Source organism: Hyaloscypha bicolor, assembly GCF_002865645.1.
Source record: "Hyaloscypha bicolor E unplaced genomic scaffold K444scaffold_87, whole genome shotgun sequence".
NCBI lineage: Eukaryota > Fungi > Ascomycota > Leotiomycetes > Helotiales > Hyaloscyphaceae > Hyaloscypha > Hyaloscypha bicolor.
This window is the reverse complement of record NW_020194589.1, coordinates 1,633,706-1,658,562: the sequence shown is the minus strand read 5'-3', so window position 1 is coordinate 1,658,562 and position 24,857 is coordinate 1,633,706. Positions and strand designations below refer to the sequence as shown.

The 24,857-nt window shown below is 36.6% G+C and overlaps 3 protein-coding genes across 3 annotated transcripts; all 3 read left to right on the top strand.

Moving 5' to 3' along the window:
* Window positions 1-1,975: 1,975 nt before the first annotated feature.
* K444DRAFT_590745 (general substrate transporter) lies at window positions 1,976-3,853 on the top strand (the record flags this gene model as incomplete). The annotated part of the gene is made up of 3 exons (XM_024878162.1): window positions 1,976-2,419; window positions 2,457-3,356; window positions 3,413-3,853. The coding sequence occupies 3 exons, from the start codon at window positions 1,976-1,978 to the stop codon at window positions 3,722-3,724; spliced, it is 1,656 nt and encodes a 551-aa protein (XP_024735734.1). The 3' UTR covers window positions 3,725-3,853.
* Window positions 3,854-8,024: 4,171 nt separating this feature from the next.
* K444DRAFT_562761 (uncharacterized protein) lies at window positions 8,025-9,425 on the top strand (the record flags this gene model as incomplete). Its single annotated transcript, XM_024877001.1, has 4 exons — window positions 8,025-8,228; window positions 8,280-8,314; window positions 8,366-8,687; window positions 8,747-9,425. The coding sequence occupies 4 exons, from the start codon at window positions 8,025-8,027 to the stop codon at window positions 9,335-9,337; spliced, it is 1,152 nt and encodes a 383-aa protein (XP_024735733.1). The 3' UTR covers window positions 9,338-9,425.
* A 1,726-nt stretch (window positions 9,426-11,151) lies between these two features.
* K444DRAFT_590740 (uncharacterized protein) lies at window positions 11,152-12,669 on the top strand. The gene is made up of 3 exons (XM_024878161.1): window positions 11,152-11,600; window positions 11,656-11,869; window positions 11,973-12,669. Exons 1-3 carry the CDS (start codon window positions 11,329-11,331, stop codon window positions 12,240-12,242), a joined length of 756 nt encoding a protein of 251 aa, XP_024735732.1. The 5' UTR covers window positions 11,152-11,328; the 3' UTR covers window positions 12,243-12,669.
* The last annotated feature ends 12,188 nt before the right edge of the window (window positions 12,670-24,857 follow it).

Sequence of the window (24,857 nt, the reverse complement as noted above, 5' to 3'; positions counted from 1 at the left end):
GAGAGCTGGTCCAATTACCTTTCCACCGTTTACTTCAAGGCACCAACCTTCTGCATCGGTTCTCGAGGCAAAATGCGAAACAGCAACCTTCAACCGAACAGGAGAAGTACGAGACGGCTTTGCGAAACTTCGCGGGGTCCTCGCTCACTTGTACTCACGAGATGCGCGAGCAGGCATTTCTCCCATTTCTTACTTGCGAAAGGAAGGCTCAGATCAGAAGGTGGTAGTCATGGTTGATGCTCGAAACGAAATAGCGGAACTTGACCCGCGTCCTGTCTTTTGCTTGAGTATGCTTCAGTATGGTCGGCCACCCAAACATGTGGCGCTTTTCCTCAAAGAATGCAGTTTTCCTGGTCGCTCGGATGGCTTTATGCGGATTGGACTTGCAAATGAAGTACCGGGGCTTTGGTTCCGGAATGCCGCAGATCGTGAGGTCACGATATATTGAGAGTTGGATCTACTAATGCACTCGATCGCTTCGATTCCTTTTCACTTGATTATGACAGTCGTTAATGGCTCGGTATATGACTGAGGCGGTCGCTCAGAGGTTTCACTGGGATTGCAATACTTTATAGCGAAAATTACACTACATGTGAAGAATACAGAAGGAGGAATTGAAGATGAGGAAGAGAAACAACCCGGAGAGAAGTCCTGTGAGTCTCCCAGTTGTATTATTCAATGAAAACATGCACTTTCCGGCTTGGAAATTCGGTCCATCTTGGAATTCAGATATCCGTCTTTCAGGGATATACTTCTGGATAGATATCGTCCTTGAGACGCTTTGGATGGTCTGACGTGTTCTCAAGGTTGGGCAGTCCACCTAGCTGTTTCTACTCATCCGCTGATATTTCGGCTCACCAAGGACTTTGACCACTGGAACGACTAGTTCATAGCCTTACCGCTCAGTGTCGGAGAGATTCTCCGTAGTGTCCATTTGATATCTGCCAGCCCGGGGCTGAAAACCGAGCGTTCTTAGTACAGTAAGCATCTAGTTCGAAAGGGAGCCCCGGGCTCCACAGAGCCGCCGAGGCTAGGCGTTCGATAAGGTGGATCCTCGTAGCCTCCCCGACCACCCACTCCGCCTTGGGGAGTCTGGAGGGTTGAGGCATCTGTCATGATATCGGTCACACGTGTTCAACATTGGAGCTTTACTATATGGGTCTTATAGGCCGATTGCAATTCAGGAATAATACTTCTGTACGATCCAGGCTGCCAAATTGGCCATTTAGAGGCAGTGTTTTAGTAAAGTGACAAAGCTTGATTTGCGCCGAAACCTCTTTTGTTAACAGCTCATGCGGTTCTCGAGTAACGTAGCTTGTTCAGCCCCACGTTTTAAGGGGCTTTAGCGAGTAGGTGCCGTGCTTTCCGTAGATGTCAATGTACGCGAGTCCCCTTTCGGTTCGCGAACGACGTCGAGGCCACACTCCTCTGCCACATTTAAGCGCGCACCTTTTATCTATTCCTATAAGGCACATCCACCCAATAAAGTCTGTGTAGAAGGACCGATAATCATACAAGATTCCTCACTTACACCAATCCGGGGGCGGGGACGAAGGTACCTCCACAACTGTGCCTTCCGCTCCACCGTTCGCTCCACTTTTGCTCCACTTTAAGAAGGGCCTTTTTGGATTTGTCGATTTCAAATAACCTCACGACTTTCAAAGGTGTCTAATTCAACTCGACAATTTATTCCCCGGACCCACTCCCAGCTCCAAGCTCCATCTGCATGACCTCGGTCTATCGAGGACCGAAGTCATTAACTGGCTTAGATGTGCTGGATTACATATTTGCGTAGGTATCTTGATTTTCTCTCTCCTGCTGGGTTGTAGTATAAGTTCATCGACCTGCCACTTTTTGGTTTCTCCCTACTCTTGTCCCCTCCACGTCTTTTTAATTTTTCCCCGTTCAACCACCGTCGGTTGTCCGGATCTGGTCTCCGTACAACTTACAACGCACCAACCGCAACAACTTCACCATGGGCGGCGGAGGAGTTGCTATCCATGGCACGACTGATGTCGGCCGGATCGAAGCTCCAGTCACACTGAAAGCTTACCTCATATGTGCCTTTGCTGCGTTTGGGGGCATCTTTTTCGGGTATGACACCGGTTGGATGTCTGGTGTTCTGGCCATGCCATATTTTATCACCCAATACACCGGCCTCCCTAAGCCAGCTGCCAGTGACACAGCTGCTGTAAACGCCTTCCACCTTACGGCTCAGGATCAGTCTTTGACTACGTCGATTCTTTCAGCTGGTACATTTTTCGGTGCTATCGCGGCTGGAGACATTGCCGATTTTATTGGTCGTCGCGTGACTATTATCGTCGGATGCGGAGTTTTCACAGTTGGATGTATCCTCGAGACTGCTTCAACGAGTCTGGGAGTCATGGTCCCTGGTCGTTTCATTTCGGCCATTGGTATGGTTTCCTAGTATTTCTTCCCCATTAGACAGCATTCAGCTAACTTCAGTAGTCATATTATACATGTCAGAAATTGCTCCCCGAAAGGTTCGCGGTGCTCTCGTTTCCGGATACCAATTCTGCATTACAATCGGTATTCTTATCGCCAACGGCGCTGTTTACGGCACGAAGCAGCGAAACGACAGTGGATCATACCGTATTCCCATCGCCATCCAATTCGCTTGGGCTCTTGTCTTAGCTATTGGTCTAGTGTTCCTTCCCGAATCACCGCGTTACTTCGTCAAAAAGGGGAGGGTCGAGGAGGCCGCAAAAGCTCTAGCTTCCGTCCGTGGACAGCCAATAGATTCCGAATACATCCAAGACGAACTAGCAGAAATTGTTGCGAATTTTGAGTACGAGCAGTCTGTTATCCCACAAACATCATATATCGGAGGCTGGACCAATTGCTTCTCAGGCTCGCTTTCCGACGGAAGCAGCAACCTTCGAAGGTCAATTCTCGGTATCATGATGCAAATGATGCAACAACTCACTGGTATCAACTTTATCTTCTACTTTGGAAATGTATTCTTCACCTCCCTTGGAACGATTCACAATCCGTTCTTGATCTCTATCCTCACCGCACTCGTCAATACAGTCTGCACTCCAGTTGCGTTCTGGGCCGTTGACAAGATTGGCCGCCGAAGCCTTCTTATATGGGGGGCAGTTGGTATGATCGCATCGCAACTCATTGTAGGCGTTATTGGCGTCACTGCCGGAAGGCTCGAGAAACACAACAATTCCGCTGTTTCTGCGATGATTGCCTTTATCTGCTTCAACATCGCTTTCTTCTCAGTCACCTGGGGACCTGTCGCATGGGTCGTCGTTGGAGAAGTCTTCCCCATTCCGATCCGCTCCCGAGGTGTTGGTCTTGCCACCTCCTCCAACTGGTTTTGGAACTGCGTGAGTCCCTCCTCTTGTCTCCCCCGCGACATCAAAGCATTACTAACCGATATCAGATCATCGGCGTTATCACTCCATACCTCGTGGGTACAGAGAAGCACGATGCAAACCTCGGTGCCAAGGTGTTCTTCATGTGGGGAGGACTCTGCTGCATATCTCTCACATTCGCATACTTTCTCGTCCCTGAGACCAAGGGTCTCTCCCTCGAGCAAGTGGACCGCATGCTGGAAGAGACATCTCCTCGGACTTCCTCAAAGTGGGTGCCCCACTCTACCTTCGCGGCGGATATGGGTCTCGTTAACAAGGGCGGGAACTCAACGTCGGCTGAGGAGACGATCGAAGTTAGCAATGAGAAATCCATGGTTTGAGAAGCTTTAGACTCATTGCAGGAGCGATGCAGAGGTGAATTTTGCAACGGGTGGTAGAAAACATTTTCAGGGGAAGGTGGCATAAGATGCGCTCTACATGAAATCACGCACAAGTCACTTTGTATTAACCCTTCCTGAATTACCCTTTATTTAAATAGTTTGCGGAGTGAACTAGCTGAACAGTATATTCTATCTTTCGCGCCCGGTTCTCTGTCTATCCAAGAGTCCACCTTCGTTCGTCTGCTGCTCCCCAACTGAGCGAGTTGTCGGCCTTTTGACGCCAGAGGCGGATGTGGTAGATGGAGAGGAGATTTTCTCAATGTCCCATTCTGTGCACCGTGGGAAAGTTAACGTTGATTCAAAAGCGCCTTAGTTTTCTTCTTCCTCATCATAAACTCCAAGTATGTTCCTCTCCACCCGCTTGAAATATTGCTCTGTCACTTCTTCAACTTCGCCTATGACTTCCTCGAAGTATTAAAAAAATGGAAACTCGCTCCCCTGTTTGTATCAAACGAACACTACCAGATAACCGAATTTTGCAGAGCATGAAGATTCAACTTCAGACTTTCGCATATAAGTGCCTGCTGTTCTGCAGCAGCCAATACGTTATAGCCCACATCACTCAATACATACGAGCGGAAATATCGGTCACCACGCATAGTGTAAAGGTTGAGGTCTTGCAAATTTCCAGGTCCCGACGGGGAGAAATAGTTCGAGAGACCTTCTAGTAGTTCAAGGTGCTGCAGTGCTTCCCTTTGGTCCACTTTAGTTTTGAACTTAGTGACCGCTTTCAATCCTTCGACCGAGCCATATGGATGAGGTGAACAAAGAGATCTAATTTTGCGAGGAATCTAAAACCGAATGGAAGCCCTAACTCCAGTGTGGAGCTGGGAGCAGTGCTAAACAATGAGCCGGAAGGTGGTGATTTCGTTGATATAGTAGAGAGCGTGCCCGAAACTTTCGTCGATGATGTTGAGGAAGGAACGGTTGACGAAGTTGTTGAGGTCTTGAGCATAAACTTCCGATTGCAAATCCCAAACAATCTTTGTCGAGGGGAATCCAATACTCGGTTGAGGCCTAGTACTGTCCCACCGACCCACAGTAGATCGTTCGATTCGTTCCTAAGAGGGCCGGGCAGCAACGCTTACGGTCCCGTCCAAACCGCTCCTTCCAAATAATCTCATAATTAGCTGTGACAGTGACTAGCATGTCTGGTATGTCGTAAGAATATATAATCTGGCGCACTTCAACAGGTAGCCTCATAAAGGGAGATACAATCTTCTTGGATGCATGTTGTGGATCTTCATCTTCTGTCCCAAGATAACGATCGAAGATCTTCCTCTTGTTATTCTGAATCTTCGCGTATAAGTTGCGAGACCTGGAATCTATGGTCGAGAGGCTTGAAGACGATCCATAGCGGTTATCGATAGGATTTTCAAACAAGGCGCGGCAGAGTGTTGTGGCTCCTCGAGGTGTGGCTCGGGCTGTGAAATGTTCAAGATGAAGCCAAGGTAGCGGGATCGTGGAAATTGAATAATTATAGGAGTTTGCAGTTTACAACTTTGGTGAACTCGAATATAAGTGCGAAATGTAAAATTTTACGAAGATACTAGTTCGGTTCACTTGGTTCACTTCTCACTGTTCTCAATTCAACCTTGCTCAAAATGACTTAGTCTCAGCTAAACTTTGCTGCGTAGTGCATTCCGCAAAATTTCTCCAATCAGTTGTATTACCAGACACCAGGCGCTGCTAGGATCCGTTCTAAGTTCTGCATATTCTCTTTGGCGGTCAGATTGTCTTTTCGGAAACGCAACTGGTCCATGCTCAAGCAATCTCCAACCACCCTCCCTGCTTATATTAGATGTACCCTTTTGGTTGCGCTGGCCAATGGCGATAGAGTTAGTGTTCTTTGCAGAGGCTGGTTGCGGATACTGTCCGGAATGGTCGAGCTTTGTACAAAATTGAGGGGAAACGCTGGCATACATTGTATGAGAAGAGTCATCAGACGTGCTAAAGACAAGACACTCATTTTGGTTCTTTCGTACAATATTCTCGTAATATTCTCACCACTATGCTACTTCGATTTCGACTTTGCGTTTCCCCGAACCCCTTTTTCCAGCTCGCTCACAACCGAAAGCTAAGCGAGACTGAGTTCAATACTCCTCCCTAAGGCAGAGTCTTCCTGTCTCGCACCAGCACTTGAAATCTTTACTATGCTCCTCTCAAGTCTTCTTCGCCATGTCCCCATCCAAATTGACATCATCTAGCCCTCTGGCCCTGTGAGGTTCTCTTGTTGAGTAAACGTGGAGTGGCCAAGGGTTTTCCTCCGAGGGATGGAAAAAGAAACTATGTTCCGCGATGATCACGAAAGGGATGGTTCTGCTCTAGCAGCAGGTAGTGGGCAAATTCTCCTAGACAGCGACTTTGTGAGTTACAGTTACAAGAGTGCTGAGGCGACGCTTTTGGAGTTAGTTGATGCGTAGAGTAAAGGCATATCACAATGTCACTCCAATTGCCCATTCTCTCACCAGCGTTAACTGTCCCGTTTGGAGAGAGCGATGTTAACGATACAAATATGCCGCTAAGGTGGTAGATTGGAATAGAGGGAAAGATAAGGAAATGTTTTGGTAAAGTTTATTAGGATTTGGTATTAATGGGTCCTAAAGTCTCTTCGCGCTAGATTCGGTATCAGGCAGTTACACTATGGGCCAAGCAAAGCTCAGAGATGTTTCTTTCAATCTGGTTGCTAGACGAGGCCTGCAAACTGTTTTGGGGTATCCTTCCTTCTGCACAACGACAGATATGCTCATGCGAACGAGGGAGGCAACCCGTGTTAGTTTCGATTTATTTTCGGCACTGGTATTCAGCCCAGCAAGTGTGTTCGCAGTATTGCCTGCCCTTGAAAGCATTCGTCAAATTACCGGGATTGAAACCAAGATTTATCATGATGTGGATCGTCTTCTCATCATTTTTTCTGATTGCACTACCAACGTTGATGGACACGAGGGCCGTATATGTTCAAAAGCAAGACCCCTACTATGACAAGTCAAAGTTTCTCTGGCAGACGTCCAATTGACTCAACTCCAATCAGAACACGAAAAGGATTTCAGCACAACTTGTGTTCCTTTAGGAGACGGGACTTATCAATGGGGATTCTCGTTATTTTGAATCGTGCTTACCTGGATGCTAGCAGGCTTGTGGATGCTAGGAACTTACAGTTCGTGAATGGACGCACGGCACAATTGTGAACTTTCCCGCAAGCGAAGACGATTAATTCGTTTCGTGCTGTGGCAGATTTGGCGGAAGCTACGACAGAGGCGCTTGGGCCGAATACTGCTGCATACTCGGGTTCAGAACCTCAGAAAGCACTTACGAAGAAGCCCGGGATCATGTGCAACGCAGAAGTGAACGAAGTTACGGGGCTGGGCCGAGTCCGGCTCACAACGAGAAAGAGAGGGAAAATGGGGAAATTTAGTTGGAGTGTGGTGTACGGTGAAGAGGAAAACATGAGTTGAGTGTCCAAATCCACCTTCTTGTTTTGTTTTTGCATTTTAGCAAATATAGGTTCGTCTGTCTTGGGAGTCTTGTGTGTTACTTAGTTGTTAATATGGAGGATGGATGTAATTTAACTAACGACATTAACTGCGTCAATGTCAAATAATTCAAGTAGCTACTGCCTTAGCGGAATTCGTTGCAGTAATTGAGAGAATGAAGGAATCTTAAGGGGATTGTCGGGAGATGGTGCCGCCTTTCTGTCCATTACGACCCGTATCATTGGTAGCTTTGCAATCACGGCCAAAGTATTCTTGGATCTTTCAAGCAGAGAATATGAATTTCAGTAAGCGTTCACAACGAACGTCGTATTCGGGTTACCTTGCATATTTGTTGTTGTGAGCCACCGGATGTTCCCGCTGTTTGGTTTTTGGTGCGCTATTTCGTATTCGTGTTGGAGATCTTGGCAAGCCCCCTCGCTTGACCCCTGAACACCCGGAGTCAAACTCTCCAGCCGACGAACAACATCGAGAGTTCCAATTCCACATCAAGAATGCCAAAATTTTCCGTTTGAGGCACTGACGAAAGATACGAATACGCAATTACAAGGGTCAGATAACGACTCTCTTCACGTAAAAAAAAGTTGGAGCCATCGAAGCGGGACACAATCTCAATTAAGTACAAAATCCAGCCTTATCCCCTCAAGCTTCTTTCTCCCTCGGAGCTGTTTCTTTCTGAGCTTCAGTTCGCGCTTCTATTAGTAGGATTGTTCCCCCCCCAACTTCCTGCCTCACCAGCGGCAAATACCATGCAATCTTCACACCTCACAAAAGAAGACCACCAACGTGATGCTGCGTTCAACCAAGCATTGCACGGTCAATCCGCTAACCAAAAATCTGCCTTCATGGCCATGCTGAGCAAAGACTCGAAAGCTCAGCAAGTAGCAGCAGATGCCTATTTTCGCCACTGGGACGATAAAGATGCGAAGATTGAAACAATAGAAGACAGAGAGGTAAGGATCTCTTCCTCTCCTTTCCATTCCAAGCTTACTATTATGAATCAGAGTAGGAAAGCAGATTATGCAAACATCACTCGAAAGTATGATGACTCCTTCGTACCTCTGTGCCTACCACTGACATTCCATTGTAGTTATTACGATCTCGCAACAGGATTGTACGAAGAGGCATGGGGCCAATCCTTCCATTTCTGTCGTTTCGCAGCCAGCGAGCCCTTTCTCCAAGCCATCGCAAGACACGAGCACTATTTGGCAACGAAGATGAACCTGAAGAGTCAGATGAAAGTCCTAGACGTGGGATGCGGAGTTGGCGGACCGGCACGAGAAATCGCCAACTTCGTCGATATACATGTCACTGGATTGAATATCAACGACTACCAGATCCAGCGTGCCACTCTTGTTGCGGAACGTGCTGGAATGTCAGATCGTCTTAAGTTTATTAAGGGAGATTTCATGGTATGCAATCTACTCAACCCCCTTCGTATTCTTAGGTGGTGTCTAATACAAGTATTCAGGAATTACCATTTCCAGACAATAACTTCGATGCCGTCTATGCCATTGAAGCAACCTGCCACGCGCCTAGCCTCGAAGGCGTGTATTCCGAAATCTTCCGCGTCTTGAAACCGGGTGGCATATTTGGAGTCTATGAGTGGCTCATGACCGACAAATACGACGCGAACAATCCACATCATCGAGAGATCAGACTCGGCATTGAACAAGGAGATGGCATCGCAAACATGGTGAAAGTGCAAGAAGGACATCGAGCTATTAAAGCGGCTGGCTTTGAATTGCAGCATGCTGAAGACATGTCCCTTCGTCCCGATCTCATTCCTTGGTACTATCCTATCGCGGGAGAATTCAAGTATATGGGTTCGTTGTGGGACTTCTTCACTGTCTTGAGAATGACGAAGCCGGTAAGAGGTATGGTGCAGAGACTGCTATCTGTGTTGGAGGTGGTGCGACTGGCACCAGGTGGGAGTGCGAAAACTGCGGCGAGCTTGGCAAGAGCAGCTGATAGTCTTGTGGCTGGTGCGAAGGAGGGACTATTCACGCCGATGTATTTGATGATTGCGAAGAAGTCGGAGGAAATTACCTCGGTTTCTTGAGAAATGTGTCACTCTATGGGAACATGGGGAACCGGAATGCATTCGAATCCTTCAATGATTTCCTTCCAACTTCTCGGGAAGTTTTCGCTCGTTCTGGTACTCACTTGGAACACATCAAAAGTTCGTCTCTACTATAACACCCAAATAACTTTCATATAGCTTAATAGAACCTTTAATACATTGAAATCTGGTTCCTTGTCTTTTTCTCGGCAAATAATCCTCGGTCGCATCTGAAGTTTTGAAGTGTTTCAGGCAGTACGGTATGGGAATGTTTTCGTGTCATTTTCCATTTCTGTCTCTGGACCTGAGCTGCTGCTGCTTTAGCCTGAGCTATGGGTGAGCAAGCTTGAGCCGAGGGTGAGCATTCCTGAGTACGGCATAAGCGCACGCTAAGTAAGCCTGAACTATTTTAGTATTCACAGGGGCTCGTTTTAGCTCCCTTAAGGCCGGTTACACCTTCCTTGTCTTGTCTCTGGGGGTAGGTCCTATTTGGGCTCCGACAAGGTCCCCTTTGGAGCTTTTTTTCTTCTTTTTCTTCTTCTGGATCTCAGTTTGCTTAATATAGATGCGTGTTGAAAGGTTACGTTATGAGGGTGCGGAAGCAAGGTAAACATAGAGTGTAATATTGAATCAATTGATAAGAGTTACGATTGAAGACCCCTATTCTACAGAGTATATGAGGCGTCTGGTACGTGCACGCTGGGCATGCTAGCACGTGACCAAGTGGCGCCCAACGTTGCATCCCACGTGACGACACTTTCTGAGCCAGGACCAGGAAGTCATGAGGGCTGGAATCCTTCAACAATAGTATTAGTATAGAATAAAATATTTACCTTTATATTGAACATGTAACCCTCGATCTAGTATGACCTCCACCAGACTACAGCATAGCAGGCGCGTGAACTGTAAGGCCCTAAGGACGATCCGAGATCGAGTCGCAGTCGCTTTCGAGGTTGCCGTCGCAACTCGCAAATCCATCGCCCTACTGGCCATGCTGTTATCTTGAGCATGATGGGTTGGCAGCTGCAGGATTAGGGCCAGATTCGAGGCCACGAGAAGAGTATACATAACAGGTGCTCAGTAGAGAGGCAGTGTCAGCTACCTCTCCAGCCGCCATTCCAGTACGGTAGGAAACGAAATCGGCCTCACAATTCCACACTTAATCATTTAAAGTTAACCACTTTTTTTCTCAGTAGACTAGAAGGGGTCACCCGACACCTGCCCAAGCCCCCGGGCCCCTCAATCGCCCCACCCAAAGAACACCAAAAGATTTATAATTTTTTCAAAGTGCTCAGAAAATTCTAAAAACTTCCAATGTGACTATAATTAAGTTGTAGATCACGATTATCTACTCCTTTTTTTCAGTTTGTTGCGCTGTTGTAGTTAAACAGATGTGAGGGGTGAGGAAGGTTGTCAGTGAAGCCTTCTAGCACTAATATAGCTAGCCCTGGTCCGATCGGCAACAGGGAATCTCGGCATCATCCTGTTGAACTAGCTAAGTAAAGGAGCTAGGGTCACGTGCTTGCAATGTAACCCAAGTAAAACGTACTGAATTGACTGCTGTTCTACAGTGGTAAGTAGCCTGTATATATAGCCCTGAACCCCCTAAGTCACATGCACTAAACCCCTAAACCAGAGAGCCTTATACTGAACCATTCAACCTCAGCTGAGCCCATTTAGCCTCACAGGGCACATTATGCCCTGAATCAACCTTACAGGGCATAATCTACTCAGTAATAAGCCTATGGCTTAAGCCCATTAGTGCACAGCCCCTAAGGCTCCGTTCCAGGGCTTACTAAGCCTATTAGGGGCCTCAGGCCCCTAATTTCAACACATCCGAGCGAGGTCAATTCAGCGCCTATTTTCCAGCACTCTCAGCACCTCTAAAACTGTCAAGCTTCTTGTCTGGACGTCAGGTCGAGTTAGTACGCCTCTCCAACTGGCACTAAAGTGGATCAACAAGCCGTAGGTGAAAATCAAAGTCGCTAGAAATGTCTCTAGGCGCTTTGACATCGACCTTTACTCCGCCAGCCTCCTGTATCTCCTCCTTTGCCAATGTTTACCTTATAAACCCACCCATCATAGGCAATTTTTATCATGCTGCTGGACCTGTCAGCACCGATAGATGTTTCCCAAGCAACTACGGAGATGCGCGAACCGATTATTACTCCCCAGGAATCTGCCCTGCCGGATACACGTCTGCTTGCACATCACTTAACGCAGCAGGAGCTGTCACGGAAACTGTAGTGACGTGCTGCCCAACGTTCGTTGCTAGCCTCCAAGCGGTACGAAAGTTTTGTGTATTAACCTTGTCACAGGTCCTTTTTTTGTAACTACCAGACTCCCATGACCTGGGAGACTACAATGGGGTGCAATTCGCCGTTCAATGCTATCTTCACGGTAATGACTGTCATCTCCGACGGAGTAACTGCCAACCCGTCAACCACTACGAGTACCTGGGGTGCAGGGGCGTTGAATGCATACAGCGTCCAGGTCCGGTTCCAATCAACTGATTTCCAGAGTACGACATTCGTAAGTACCTTTTTTTCCTTGCTAGTAATAATCCCCATTTTTAAATTTAGAGTTGGCATCAAAGATTGGAAACATGAAGCTTATAGCTCGAGTCCCGAATTAGACATCAATATCCACAGCACCCAGTACCTCATCAGCCTCCAAGCCCGCCGCGAGTAATAATGGAGGAGGGCTCAAACCCGGGGCAGCAGCAGGTATTGGCGTGGGGGCCACTATCGGGTTTCTCGCTGTAGTTGGGCTCGCTATTATCATTGGTCGTTGGAGCGCGAGACCAAGGAAGGGGACGAATAACGAGCACCCGGTCCTCCCAATCGGCTACAGAGGGGACTGGGGGACAAACAGCCCGCTGAGCTGGGACCAACACGGACGCTAAGGTGATGTCGGAGCCCCTACACATTCAAATGCGAGATTCACCAGGCGGATTGGATTCGGGGGTGCATATGCCGGTGTCGTAATCTTCCAGTGGGCTGTATTCATGTAACGTTCACTATTGAAGGCGGCTATCTCGTTATAATTGTTTTCACAACTCCGGATCGGCCAAGTCATTCTTCGCATATATCGTCTCTGGTATGGACAATTTTCTTGGAATGAGGGCTCGGAGCATAGATCAATGCGATCGGCGGCTTCCAGGATAGAGCGGGCTCAGACTCAGTATGGTTCGGGAAAATGAAGAAAATCTGGGAATCATTTCTACCTGCTATATATTCATTTCCAGTACCATAATTAATCACATCTCTAAGATAGACTTTAGCACTTCCGCTGATGTTTTGGCCTTGAAGACGGTTCAATATTGCCCTGCCGGCCCTTGTATGCTCTTTAATTGAGGCGTTTTGCATATACAGGCCTAGTCATGAAGATTCCCGAATACACCCAACTAGTACTCTCCCTAGCGTATCTCTAGAGAGCTTCGAGGTCCAGCGTAATCCTCTCCCAAGCCTCACAACCCTCCAATATCTTCAATCTATTCACAGTGGGGGAAATGAAGTCAGTAGGCCGGCCAACGTTACTAATAATAATGTCCTTACAGCCCCATACTGGGATTAGAGGCACCCCACTAACTTTGACGTAGTCCGGTCCCAGTGTGCCAAATGATTAGATTAGATTAGATTAGATTAATGGCCATTAATCTAATCTAATCACGAAATATACTCATTAATCATAATCTATTCACGTATTAATTAGATTAATCATAATTAAGCTGATTAATCTGATTAATACACACGTGATCATACACGTGACCGTGCTAGCCTAATCCGGTAACGCTCCCGCCCGCTCTAGCTCTAGCGCTATACTAATCAGGGGCGGCAGCGCTTAGTAAGTAACTCGAAACTAAATTAAAAAAGGGGAAATATAAGAGAATAACTAGTTTATTATTATTAAAAGCTAATATATAGCTACTATTATATAAGCTCTAACTTAGTTTAACTAGAGCTACCTAATATATATCTTAGTTATTTAATACTTATTAAATAAATAGTAATTTATTATAATTATATAATAATTTAATTTAATTAAAAAAAATCTGAATTATATTAATTATATTAATTAATATAATTAATTCTTTAATATATTATCCGGTTTATATAATATAATTTAATATTGAATTTATTTTTAGTAATTATAAAATATTTTTAAAAGCTATATTATTTATTTATACTATAATTATATATCTAATACTAGTTACTAGATATATAACCTTTCTATAGCCTAATTCTTTCCTTTTTATTCTCTTTTATATTATTTTATATTTGAACTATTCTAAGTAATTAGCTTTTAGGACTTCCTAAAAAATACGAGTTATATAAGAAATATTAGAATTTCCCTTTTCTAAAAAAATATATATTAGAATATAATTATATTTAAATTCTTAAAACTTGGCTTAGAATAATAAAAAGAATATTTAAATAAAAATATATATTATTATTTATTTTATTAAAATCGCGATTTTTTAGCCTATATTTATTAAGGCTTTAATATATAATAGCTATTTCCTTATTAGTAATTACGTTTTCTAGCTTATAAATAAGCCTTTTTATTAAATATTACTAATTTATTAGATTAATTTTATTTTATAGTTCTTATAAAATCTCTTTTATATTTTTAATTAAAATAGAAATAGTTTTTAATTTTATAATTTATAATTTTATTTATTATTATATTTTTTAATTAGATTTAAATTAAAAAGAAAAAAAAACTAATTAAAACTATATAATTTATATAACTTATAGAATAGCTTTATTATATTCTTATAAATTTTTATTTTATTTTTTATAAATAAGAATTCTTTCTTTTATTTTATTATTAAAGAATTAAATTAAGGAAAAATAATAGAATTTAGAATTTAATTTAAATAAACTTAATTATAAATTTTCTCTTTTTCTTTTTTCTTTATTAAGAAAATAAATAGAAACTTCTAATTCTAGCTAATAGCTTTTTAAACTATTATATTTACTTTTTTATTTCTATATATAAATTATATATAATCTAAGTAATTCTTTTTATTTAACTAATATATAATCTAAATTTTTTTTTCTAGTTTTAAATATAGCTTTATAATAATTTAATATTTCTATATAATATAAGCTAGAAATTAAAAACTTTTATATTTTTAAATTAAAACTAAATTATAATAATATTTATATATAAAAAATAGTATATATATATTAAAATATAATTATAGTAATATATTAAATTAATAAAATTATAATATCCTAGAAATTAAAAGATTTCTTTCCTAGATATAATTAATTTTTTTTAATATATATATTAAGCTATATTTCTTATTAGAATTATAAAATATAACTTATATATAATTAAAGCTAAATATATATAATATTTAAATAAAAAGAATTACTAGTTAGAAACTATAGAATTTCTAATAATAATAATAAAATAATAAAAAGAGCCTATAAAATAAAAATATAGAAAAGAAAGAAATTTCTAATTACAATTTAATATATCTTTTAAATAATTATAATTATAATTATTATATAAAGAGCTAGGGGCTTTAGCTATATCTAATATAAAGAAATTATTATATTATTATTACGAGTATAAGATCTAGGGCCTAGAAAGCATAGTTAGATTATCTCTATTTCAATAATTTAAAGCTAAAGAGAGAAGAGGATCTTAAAGAAGCCTCGAATCTAAATAATTACAAGCTATATACGGGCCTATATACTAGCTTAAGCTCGGGGTTATATATAATAATGTAATGCATATATTAATAGCGAGCGTTTAGCTAGATTTGGTAGCCTAATTAGGCTAGTACTTATGTGGGATCGTACTCCCTAATTAGGACTAGTGCTTTCATATATCTAGCGGAATACTAGATTCTATATATAGAGGCATGCAAGCTTTGGAAATGGGCATTAATTAGTTTATTACTAAGAACTAGTTCTTGGAATTAATTATACTTTCACGCTTTACTTTATACTTTACCCTATATTCCACTCCTTTACCTTAACTACTTGCGTAGCACCCTGCTATATTGGGAGCCTCATATACTAATCGATCTAACCTGCAGGGAGCAGTTTGCTATAGAGTAATTAAGGCCTATCAAAAGAGCCCGTTAGGAGTACGAAAGATACCCGAAATACTACGATTTTCACGATTTTCTATCGAAAATAACTTTAGAAAATATACCAGAGAGCTTAACGGAGCGTATGGAGCTACCGGAATAGCTAGTACTATAGCCAGAGGGCTTAACGGAACGTCCGGAATAGCCGGAATAGCCTGTAGGAGGGTAAAGATATCGCTACGCAAGCGGTTCGCAAGAGCAGAGAGCCTTACTCCTACCCTCACGAATACGGGAGCTACTAGTATACCATGGCAAAGACATACAAGAAGCGCAGGATTTTATTTCAGGGGCAGAGCATTGATTTCGCCTTAATTAGGGCTACTATTATCCAGATAATATATCCAAAATCGACTATTATATTCTGGCGTTTGAGTCGAAGCCGTACCGCTAGTAGAGCATTTTTAAGGAGGATACCGGAGGTCCAGGGCATACTATATGGGAGTAGTTCAAAGTATATCTTTTTAAGTTAATCTATAATATTAATAATTGGCAAATGAGCGCTATGGAATTATACAAAAATACTTACTAATAGAAAGGCCAAATGACAGACGATTTTGCGGCTGAATTACAGGTATATAAGCGAGAACTAGGCTATACCAATAAACGGTGGCTAGCAGATGCGTTATTTTCAGGGCTATGGCGGGAGCTATAGACTGAGATATTGAGAAGGGGCAATCCGCCACGTATACGAAAGGGGCTACTCTAGCTAGCACGTTCGATTAAGACCGCAGATTGGTTATTTGGGGCCTTTAGAGAAGTGCAAGTCAAGGGAGAAAGCCCTGGGCGAGCAGGAAGCCCTAAGCGAGCGGGAGCCTGTCGATATTATAGAAGCGGGAACTATACTAGTAGCAAGTATCCGCAAGCTATTTATTTCAAGTATTAAGAGAAAGGGCACTATACTAATAAGTGCCAGAACTAGTTAATAATATATCTTTTTAGGAGAGCTTTAAACGGGCTATTGCGGATATTATAGAGCTATTAGGTATAACTAATTATACTAATGGCTAATATCCCGATAGCCTGGAACCCATATATTATATGTATTTGGAGCTAGTAATCTGGTATCTGCAGGTGCTCGGTAGATCAAGAGGGCTAGTTAAATGCTATTCTCTAGCTATAAGGGAAATACTAAATATATGAGTACTCTTACCTATAAAGTATAGCCTTAGCCAAAGGTAGTACTAGTAGGGCTTACTATCTGGCCAAATACCTGAGAGATAGTAGGATTTAAAGGCTATATACTGCGAGAGAAATGCTACTAGGCCAAATGCCTGAGAGTAGTAGTTTGAGAGTAATTAATTTGAGAGTATAGAGCTATTAAATATATCTCAAAAAATAAAATAATAGCTAATTATCGGGAATAACGTTTTAGAGAAAAAGGCAGTAGCTATTCTATAGATATAAAAGTAATACAAACGTAATATAAATATACAAAGTACTAAAAATACCCTAGAACTAAGTATAAAAAACTATTATATAAACGAATATAAAGCAAATTAGTAGAGTAGTAATAGAGGATAAGTAAAGTATAAAGCTGGGTTTTGTTTATAAGAGTGGTTTTCCTAGTTCTGAAAACCCAAATAGGTATACTATAATATAAAGGCATAAAGTATATAGAGCTTATAGCACGTGAAGCCTGTAATATAAAGAGTATATAAAGAATATACGAGAATATAGAACCTAGGTTCTTGGGAATAAGAGTTCAGAAAAAGAGGTAATATAATATATATATTAATAGCAAGTATTTAGCTAGATTTAGTAGCCTAATTAAGCTAGTACTTATATGGGATTGCATTCCCTAATTGGGACTAGTACTTTTATATATCTAGCAGAATACTAGATTCTATATATAGAGGCATGCAAGCTTTAGAAATGAGTATTAATTAGTTTATTACTAAGAACTAGTTCTTGAAATTAATTATATTTCTATACTTTATTTTATACTTTATCCTATATTTTACTTCTTTATCTTAATTACTTGTATAATGTCTTACTATATTAGGAGCCTTATAAATAATTAAGTAATTATAAATACCTTACTTAAATATTAGATATCTCTAGCTCTAGTCTAATTCTTACTAATACTATATATTATAATAATTATAATATTACTTCCCTTTTTAAAATAAGCTTATTCCTAAGCTTTAAAAGTCTCTATTAAATTTCTAAGTTACAGGTTATATATTAAAGGCCAGAGCCTTTTATATATAACTTTAAAGAATTTCCGTTTATATTATATAATTCCGGTAATATATTATTCTTAATATAGTCTAACTAATAGAAGAGGTTCTAGGATAGTTCTAGCTATTCGGGGTTCTTATTATAAAAGCTCTAAAGAGCTAGGGTACTATTATTTAATAAAGAAGCAAGATACTACTCTAGATCTGGGTTTTATTCTTTTTACTAACTCGGTATTTTAGCTTCCTATAAAGTAGCTTTATTATTAGTATCTTTTAGACTTTATATTCTGTTTTTCTATCTTATAGTTCTAATAATAGAGGCTCCGGATTTGCTTATCCGGAAAAGAAGTTATTTAGGTCTTTATATAGCTTCTCTATATAAAATACCAGATATATTTTTATTAATTCTAGAAGCTTAAGCCTAAAAAAATATCTTATTTATTTCAGGATTTTATATAATTCTTTTATTTAGTAAGCTAGCTTATAATTTGGATAATTATTCTTCTAGTACTTAATAATAATCTATATTTTATTTCCTATTTCTAAGTTTACTAGTTAGTAGTACTTATTAGCTTAAATAATATAATATTCTTATACTTATATTATATTTTCTTATATCTTTTATTATAATTTATAGAGTTATATTATTAGGGCCTTTATTTCTTATTTGTTTAGCTCTTTCTTTAGAATATCTAATTATATTTAAGTTTTCTAGTTAAATAATATTTGCGGTTTATAGCCCTTTTTTATAAGAAACGAGAATTAGTTTATAGTCTTATAAATTAGAACTACTTACTAGTAGTTAATTATTACTACCTATTTGTCTTAATTATTCTAGTAATAATTTATATAGGAATATAGCTATTAGTTAAAGTACTAGTTAATAATCTCTATTTAGCTATTAGTTTAGAGATAATTAGTAATTAATAACTTGAGCTTTATACTAATATACTTATAGAACTCGCTTTAGAAATCTAATATGAACTAGAGCCTTTAATTAGATATTATAATCTCCGGAATACTAATTAAGTAAATTATATAAATAAGAAATAGAAGTACTAATTTTTTAGTTATTACTATATTCCGGACAGGAATTATAATAAAATACTTATCTAGATAATTAATAAAAATTACTATTATATTATATTTATTTCTATTTTCTAAGTATTTCTTAAAATTTATTAATATATATTACTAGAAATAATCGGGAACTAGTAATAGATATAAGAGTTCTGACTTCTTATTTCTAGAAATATAAGATTATTAATAGGTATAATAGTTATTTCTATACTAATTAATATTTATATTTTGGCCTAGCTAATAATAGCAGACCTAAAGAAGTTATTAAAGCTTGGCTTATTCTAGATATTCTATTAGAAACTATATATATATCTCCTAAATAAAAGTAATATATAAGGGTATTTCGGGTATTATTATATTATTAGATATAAATAATTTATTATATTATAAAAAGAGGCCGTTTTATAATATCTAAGTATCTTTTTTCTTATTTCTTGCCTTATTCTATAATTCTTCTAGCTCTAGTAATTCTCGGTTCTTACTTAATAGCTTATTTACTAGCTAGATACTATTATACTAGGTTTCTTTCTAAGCTAAACTTATAAAGGCTTTAATTAGAGCTAGCTAGAGATCTTATATAATATTATTATTAATCTTTCATTATAGGAGAAGAATTTAGGTTTAGTAAGCTATTATTATCTTATTCTAGATAATTATATTCTTATACTTTTTATTTAGGGTATTTACTTATTTATTTAACTTATTTATCTAATATATAAGCTTAAAATAATAGTAAGAAAAATACTTTACCTAATAAGCTTATCTTACTAAAAACTTCTTTATAGTTATAAAGTACTTAAGAACTTAGTAATCTAAATAAATTATAAAAGATACCTCCTATAGGCCTTCTAGTTCTACTTACTATTTAATTAAGAAAAGAATAATAGTAAGTATTTCTTTATTATAGATATTATAGTTTAGTTCTACTAGTTATATAGTTTTAGAAAAAAATACTATCGAATACTAGAGTTCTATTTAGGAATCTTATTATAAGAAAATACTAGCTATAACTTTATTTAATATATTTGTTTTAATTATAATAGGGAAATTTGAGTTATAATAATATAGAATTAGTACTAAAAATATAGCTTGCTTTAGCTTTATAAAACTTTCTTAATACTAATTTATTTATTTAAATAGAACTCCCTTATATATTAAAGCTATTAGGGACTTTACTATATAGCTTTATTTCGTAATAAAATACTAATAAAAATTATAAAAGCCTAAAAAGTCTTATATTTCTTTAATTATCTTTAGTAATTACTAGTTCTTAATAATTACTATTTTATCTAGATTTATTTTAATATCTCTAGTAAAAATAATAAAGCCTAGGTATTTTATATAAATAATCTTAAATTCTAATTTCTTAATATTTATTTAAAAGCTAGTATCCTATAGCTACTAAAGAACCTTTTATATATAGTCTTTATATTTCAGGGAATTATCTAAGTAAATTAGAATATTATTTAAGTAAGCTATATAAAAGATATTAAGGTAATTAAAAAGAATATTATTTATATATCTCTAATATATAATAGGGTTATTAGTTAGGCTTTCCTAAAGAACTTTATACTTATAGGTCCTATATCTTATATAAAATATTATAAGTTCTTCTAATTCTAGATCTATTTGGATCTAATAAAATACTTACCGGATATCTAGCTTTATATAAACCTTGACTTAAGCTAGCTATATAAGGGTTTTATAAATAAGGAGAAAAAAAAATTCTTTTATATTAAGTTATTTAGCTTATAATAATTAATACAGAATTAGAGAGCTCTATTAGCCTTTTTTATAAAGAAAATCAGGGATATAAAAGAGAACTTACTTAGCTTAATAAAGCCTTATTAGAGATTCTTTTTAAGGAAATACTTAATTTCCTATAGCTTATAGGTTAACTATTAATAAAACAGGAAATACCCTAGGCTTTTCGGGCCTTTGGGATTATTAATCTAAATCTTATAGTTATATAGCTAATATAGAAATAAGATATTTAATATTTCTTTTAAGAAAACATCTATAAAATTCTTAAACTTTTCTAGTAAAACTCTTACTAGCTACTATAACTCTATCTCTTCTAGCTATTGCTTGCCCGGAATAAACTTATTCTTTTACTATAATTCTAGTTCTTTATTAATCTCGAAAAATAATATTATAAAGAAAAAGTTCTTTTTTTTCTATAAGTTTATTTAGAAAGTAACTAGTAAGATATCTATAATATTAATTATAGGCCTTAACTAGATCTTATAGCTTTCCTTTAGATAATATAGCTTTAATATCCCTGTTTCTAGCTTATAAGAAACTTCTATATTCCCTAAAGCTACTTATATTTTTCTATAATATTAAGCTTAATTCTTTTATTATATATAGCTTTTTAAGTCTGGCTTAGGAAAAGAATAAAGGGATTTCCTTTTTATAAGCTAAGGTCTCTAGGACTTATTTATAGCTATAGCTTTATTTCTTCTATTTATATTTTCTTAGTACTAGTTACTTTTCTCAGGTTCCAAGTTCTTATATATAGTAATTAGAATCTTATCCTAATTTTTCTTTCTAGGCTAATTATCTAGCCAGATTAATCTTTTATTCTTATAATTAATTAGAATACTAGTACTTATAAACTATTATTATTTCAAAATTATATTATACTTACTTAGCCCTATAACTAGTATAGATACTAAAACCTTCTATTTATTAATTAAGAATATAAGCTTAATATAATAAGTAATAGATATAGCCTACTTATTATTAAACTCTCTTATATTATAAGACAATATTAATTAAGTAAGTTTAATATCTAGAAATTATTTAATTATTTTTATAAACTTGAAATTAATAAAAGTATATCTATTTATTCTGGTATTAATAAAAGAAGAAGTCTTAATACCTAATTTATTATTACTAATTATATAAGAAAGTATAAATGCTTTATTTCCTAGTAACTAGCTTAAATTAACTTCTATTATATCTATATAATATAGCCCTAAAAAAAAGACCTTTTTAGAAATTCTTATTTCTTTATTCTATATTCTTAGATAGCTTACTTATAATAAGTATTACTAGCTTAGCTACTAAGACTTACTTTATATATTCTATTTTAGACTCTAGATAGTTTCTAGATATATAACTAAATCTATTATAATTATAATATTTGAGATCTAAGAATTCGAGCTTTAAGATAATAGGCTTATTTATTACTAGGGTCTTAAAAGTAGGCTTTATATAAGGGGCGCTTCCTAAGCTTAGCTTATCTATATCTTTATTAGCTTTTTTAGATATCTAGTCTTTCTTTTTATAATAAGCTCGGATTTACTAGTTATTTATAATATAATATTATATAAACTCTATAATATAAATAGCCTTTTAAAGCTTTTAAGTAAGCTTATTATTTAGGTTATTTTTAAGGTTCTATAAGTTAATATTTTTATTTATTATATATCTCAGAAATAGAATATAAAATTCCTAAAAAATCTAGTTCTTTTTTATAAATAGTTTCTTAAAGGCTTACTAAGTATTATATTTCTTATTCGGGTTACTATATAGCTTCTTTAGGTAAGTATATAGTTCTCTAATAGTCTTATATATATATTAACTATCCTGATTTAGGTAAAAAGAAATTAGTATAAGAATATAGCCCCTTATATAGCCGGAAATATAAATAATCTTAAGGTTCTTTATCTAATAAGTATTAGAGTTATTATAGAGCTTATTCTTAATCTAAACTAACTAATTATTAAAGGTAATACTATCCTTAGTTATATTTTTAAAGATAGGAGAGTTAGAGAATTTAACTAAATATCTATTTTCTAGAATAAGAGAACTAGTTATTTCTATAAGCTATATAATAAGCTTTTTAATAATGGCTTTATTCTTTTATAGGGCTTGCTTGGTTTCTCTTAACTAATTATAATAATTCTCGCTATAAGTAAGAATATTATATATCTTTAGAATTAGCTTAATAATCTTCTTATATAAAGCCTTTGAGTTCTAAAGTAATTCTTAGAAGTTTGCCTTTAATAAGGCAGGTTCCTCTTCTTCTTTAGCTCTTTAAAAGAAAGTATCTCTCTTATTATAAGTATTAACGGGATATTCGAACCTCTTAAGAAACTTAATAAGAGGCTCTAGTTTACTTTCTAGTAATATATTAGTAGTATCTTATATTATAGCTTCTTCTAACTTGCCTAGTTATTCCGGAACTTGCTTTTTTATAGATCTTTATCTAGTAATAAGGTTACTAGCCTATCTGCTTATCTAGCTAGTTCAGGCCTTTCTTACCTAGTTATTCTAGGGCTTTCTTTTATTCTAATATTAGTTAACTAGTATAGAAGTAGCTATAGTATATTATATCTATATTTATTAAAAACTTATTAGATAAGTATTATTTAAATCTTTTATAGAATTAAGAAATAAGTAAGCTTTAAATTATATTATAAGTATAAGATCTAGAGCCTAAAAGATATAATTAGACTATCTCTATTTTAATAATTTAAAGCTAAAAAGAGAAGAAGATCTTAAAGAAGCCTCGGATCTAAATAATTACAAGCTATATACGGGCCTATATACTAGCTTAAGCTCGGGATTATATATAATAATTAGGTAACTATAAATACCTTACTTAGATACCAGATACCTCTAGCTTTAGTCTAATTCCTACTAGTATTATATATTATAATAACTATAATAATTATAATATAGCCGGATTTTATTATTAATAATAATAATTTATAAATAGCTTAATTTTCTTTTTAGGAAATAATAATATTTATTATTATTATATATAAAATTATAAAAGCTAATTAAAAGAAATTATTATTTTATTTCTTTTTTTTTAAAAAAAAGTATTTTATTTAAATAATTAAAAAGGTTATTATTAAAGCTATTTAAAAAAAAGTAAAGCTTTAATAATTATTAATAATTATAAATAAAATATTATATTTATTAAAAAAATTAATTTTAAAATAAATATTAAAATTAATTTTTATTAAATATATATTAATTTAAATTAAAGAAAAAACATTATATATTAAATAAAAAGAAATTATAAAAGTATATATATTAAATAAGATTTTAATACTAGTTTTAAATTTTTTTATTTATATTAAATTTGAATATTAGTTTTTTATTAATAAAGTATTTATATAAAAAAATTAATTATAAAAAATTATATTTTAAAAATAAAATAAAAATTATTTTATTTTTTATATAATATTAAAATAAATTATAAGCCTAAATAATTAGAATTAATTATAAACCCAAATAATTAGAATAGATTTTTAGCCCTAATAATTAGAACTAATCTTAAGCCCTAATAATTAGGATTAATTATAAGCTCTAATAATTAGGGCCAATTATAAGCCCAAATAATTAGGGCTATCTTGAGCCCTAATAATTGGGGCTAATTATAATCCCAAATAATTGGAGTTAATCTTGAGCCCTAATAATTAGGACTAATTATAATCCCAAATAATTAGGGTTAGTCTTGAGCCCTAATAATTAGGGCTAATTATGATCCCAAATAATTGGGGTTAATCTTGAGCCCTAATAATTAGGGTTAATCTTGAGCCCCAATAATTAGGGTTAATCTTGAGCCCCAATAATTAGGGTAAACTTTTGGTGCGGTTCCTTATGCAGTTCCTTAGCCAGGGAGGTGCCCTTACGGGGCGGGGACGGTACGTAAGGAACTGGCCCCGTAAGGGGGTAAGCTGACTAATCCCGCATGCCTGTGGTGGATATCAAAGGTCGAAAACCAGATTCGAAAATCGCTTGGTCTTCTGATCCTTACGGCTTTCCGTAGGAGGCAGCTTCCTCGACTTCACAGCACGTGATCCTCTTAGAGCATTCTCATTCGTCAGAAGACACGCAGTAACGTGACTGTCCAAAGGCCCGTGCGACCCCATCAAAATAATTCGACTCTCTCTAAATTCGATCAAAAGCATTCCCGAGTATACAGAATAGGCGGATTTATAGTAAACGTTTTGTAAGACCGCAGATACTCGCGTTAGCTGCAAGAATATATCGCGAATGTTGTCGCTGCAATCTGTGGACGGTTATGCACTGGGTTGATGTGGCCAAAGCGTCAATCTTGCTAGCGAGCAAGAAATCAGCCCAGCGAGGCTGAGTTCAGACAACATATAGAGAAGTTAGCAAGGCA

What these genes read in the sequence shown, in the direction of transcription:
- K444DRAFT_590740 (XM_024878161.1), top strand. Translation starts at nt 11,329, where the DNA reads ATGTCTCTAGGCGCTTTGACATCGACCTTTACTCCGCCAGCCTCCTGT. An exon ending in GTAGTGACGTGCTGCCCAAC is followed by an intron (nt 11,601 to 11,655) that starts GTTCGTTGCTAG and finishes ACCTTGTCACAG; the next exon opens with GTCCTTTTTTTGTAACTACC. An exon ending in ATTTCCAGAGTACGACATTC is followed by an intron (nt 11,870 to 11,972) that starts GTAAGTACCTTT and finishes GTCCCGAATTAG; the next exon opens with ACATCAATATCCACAGCACC.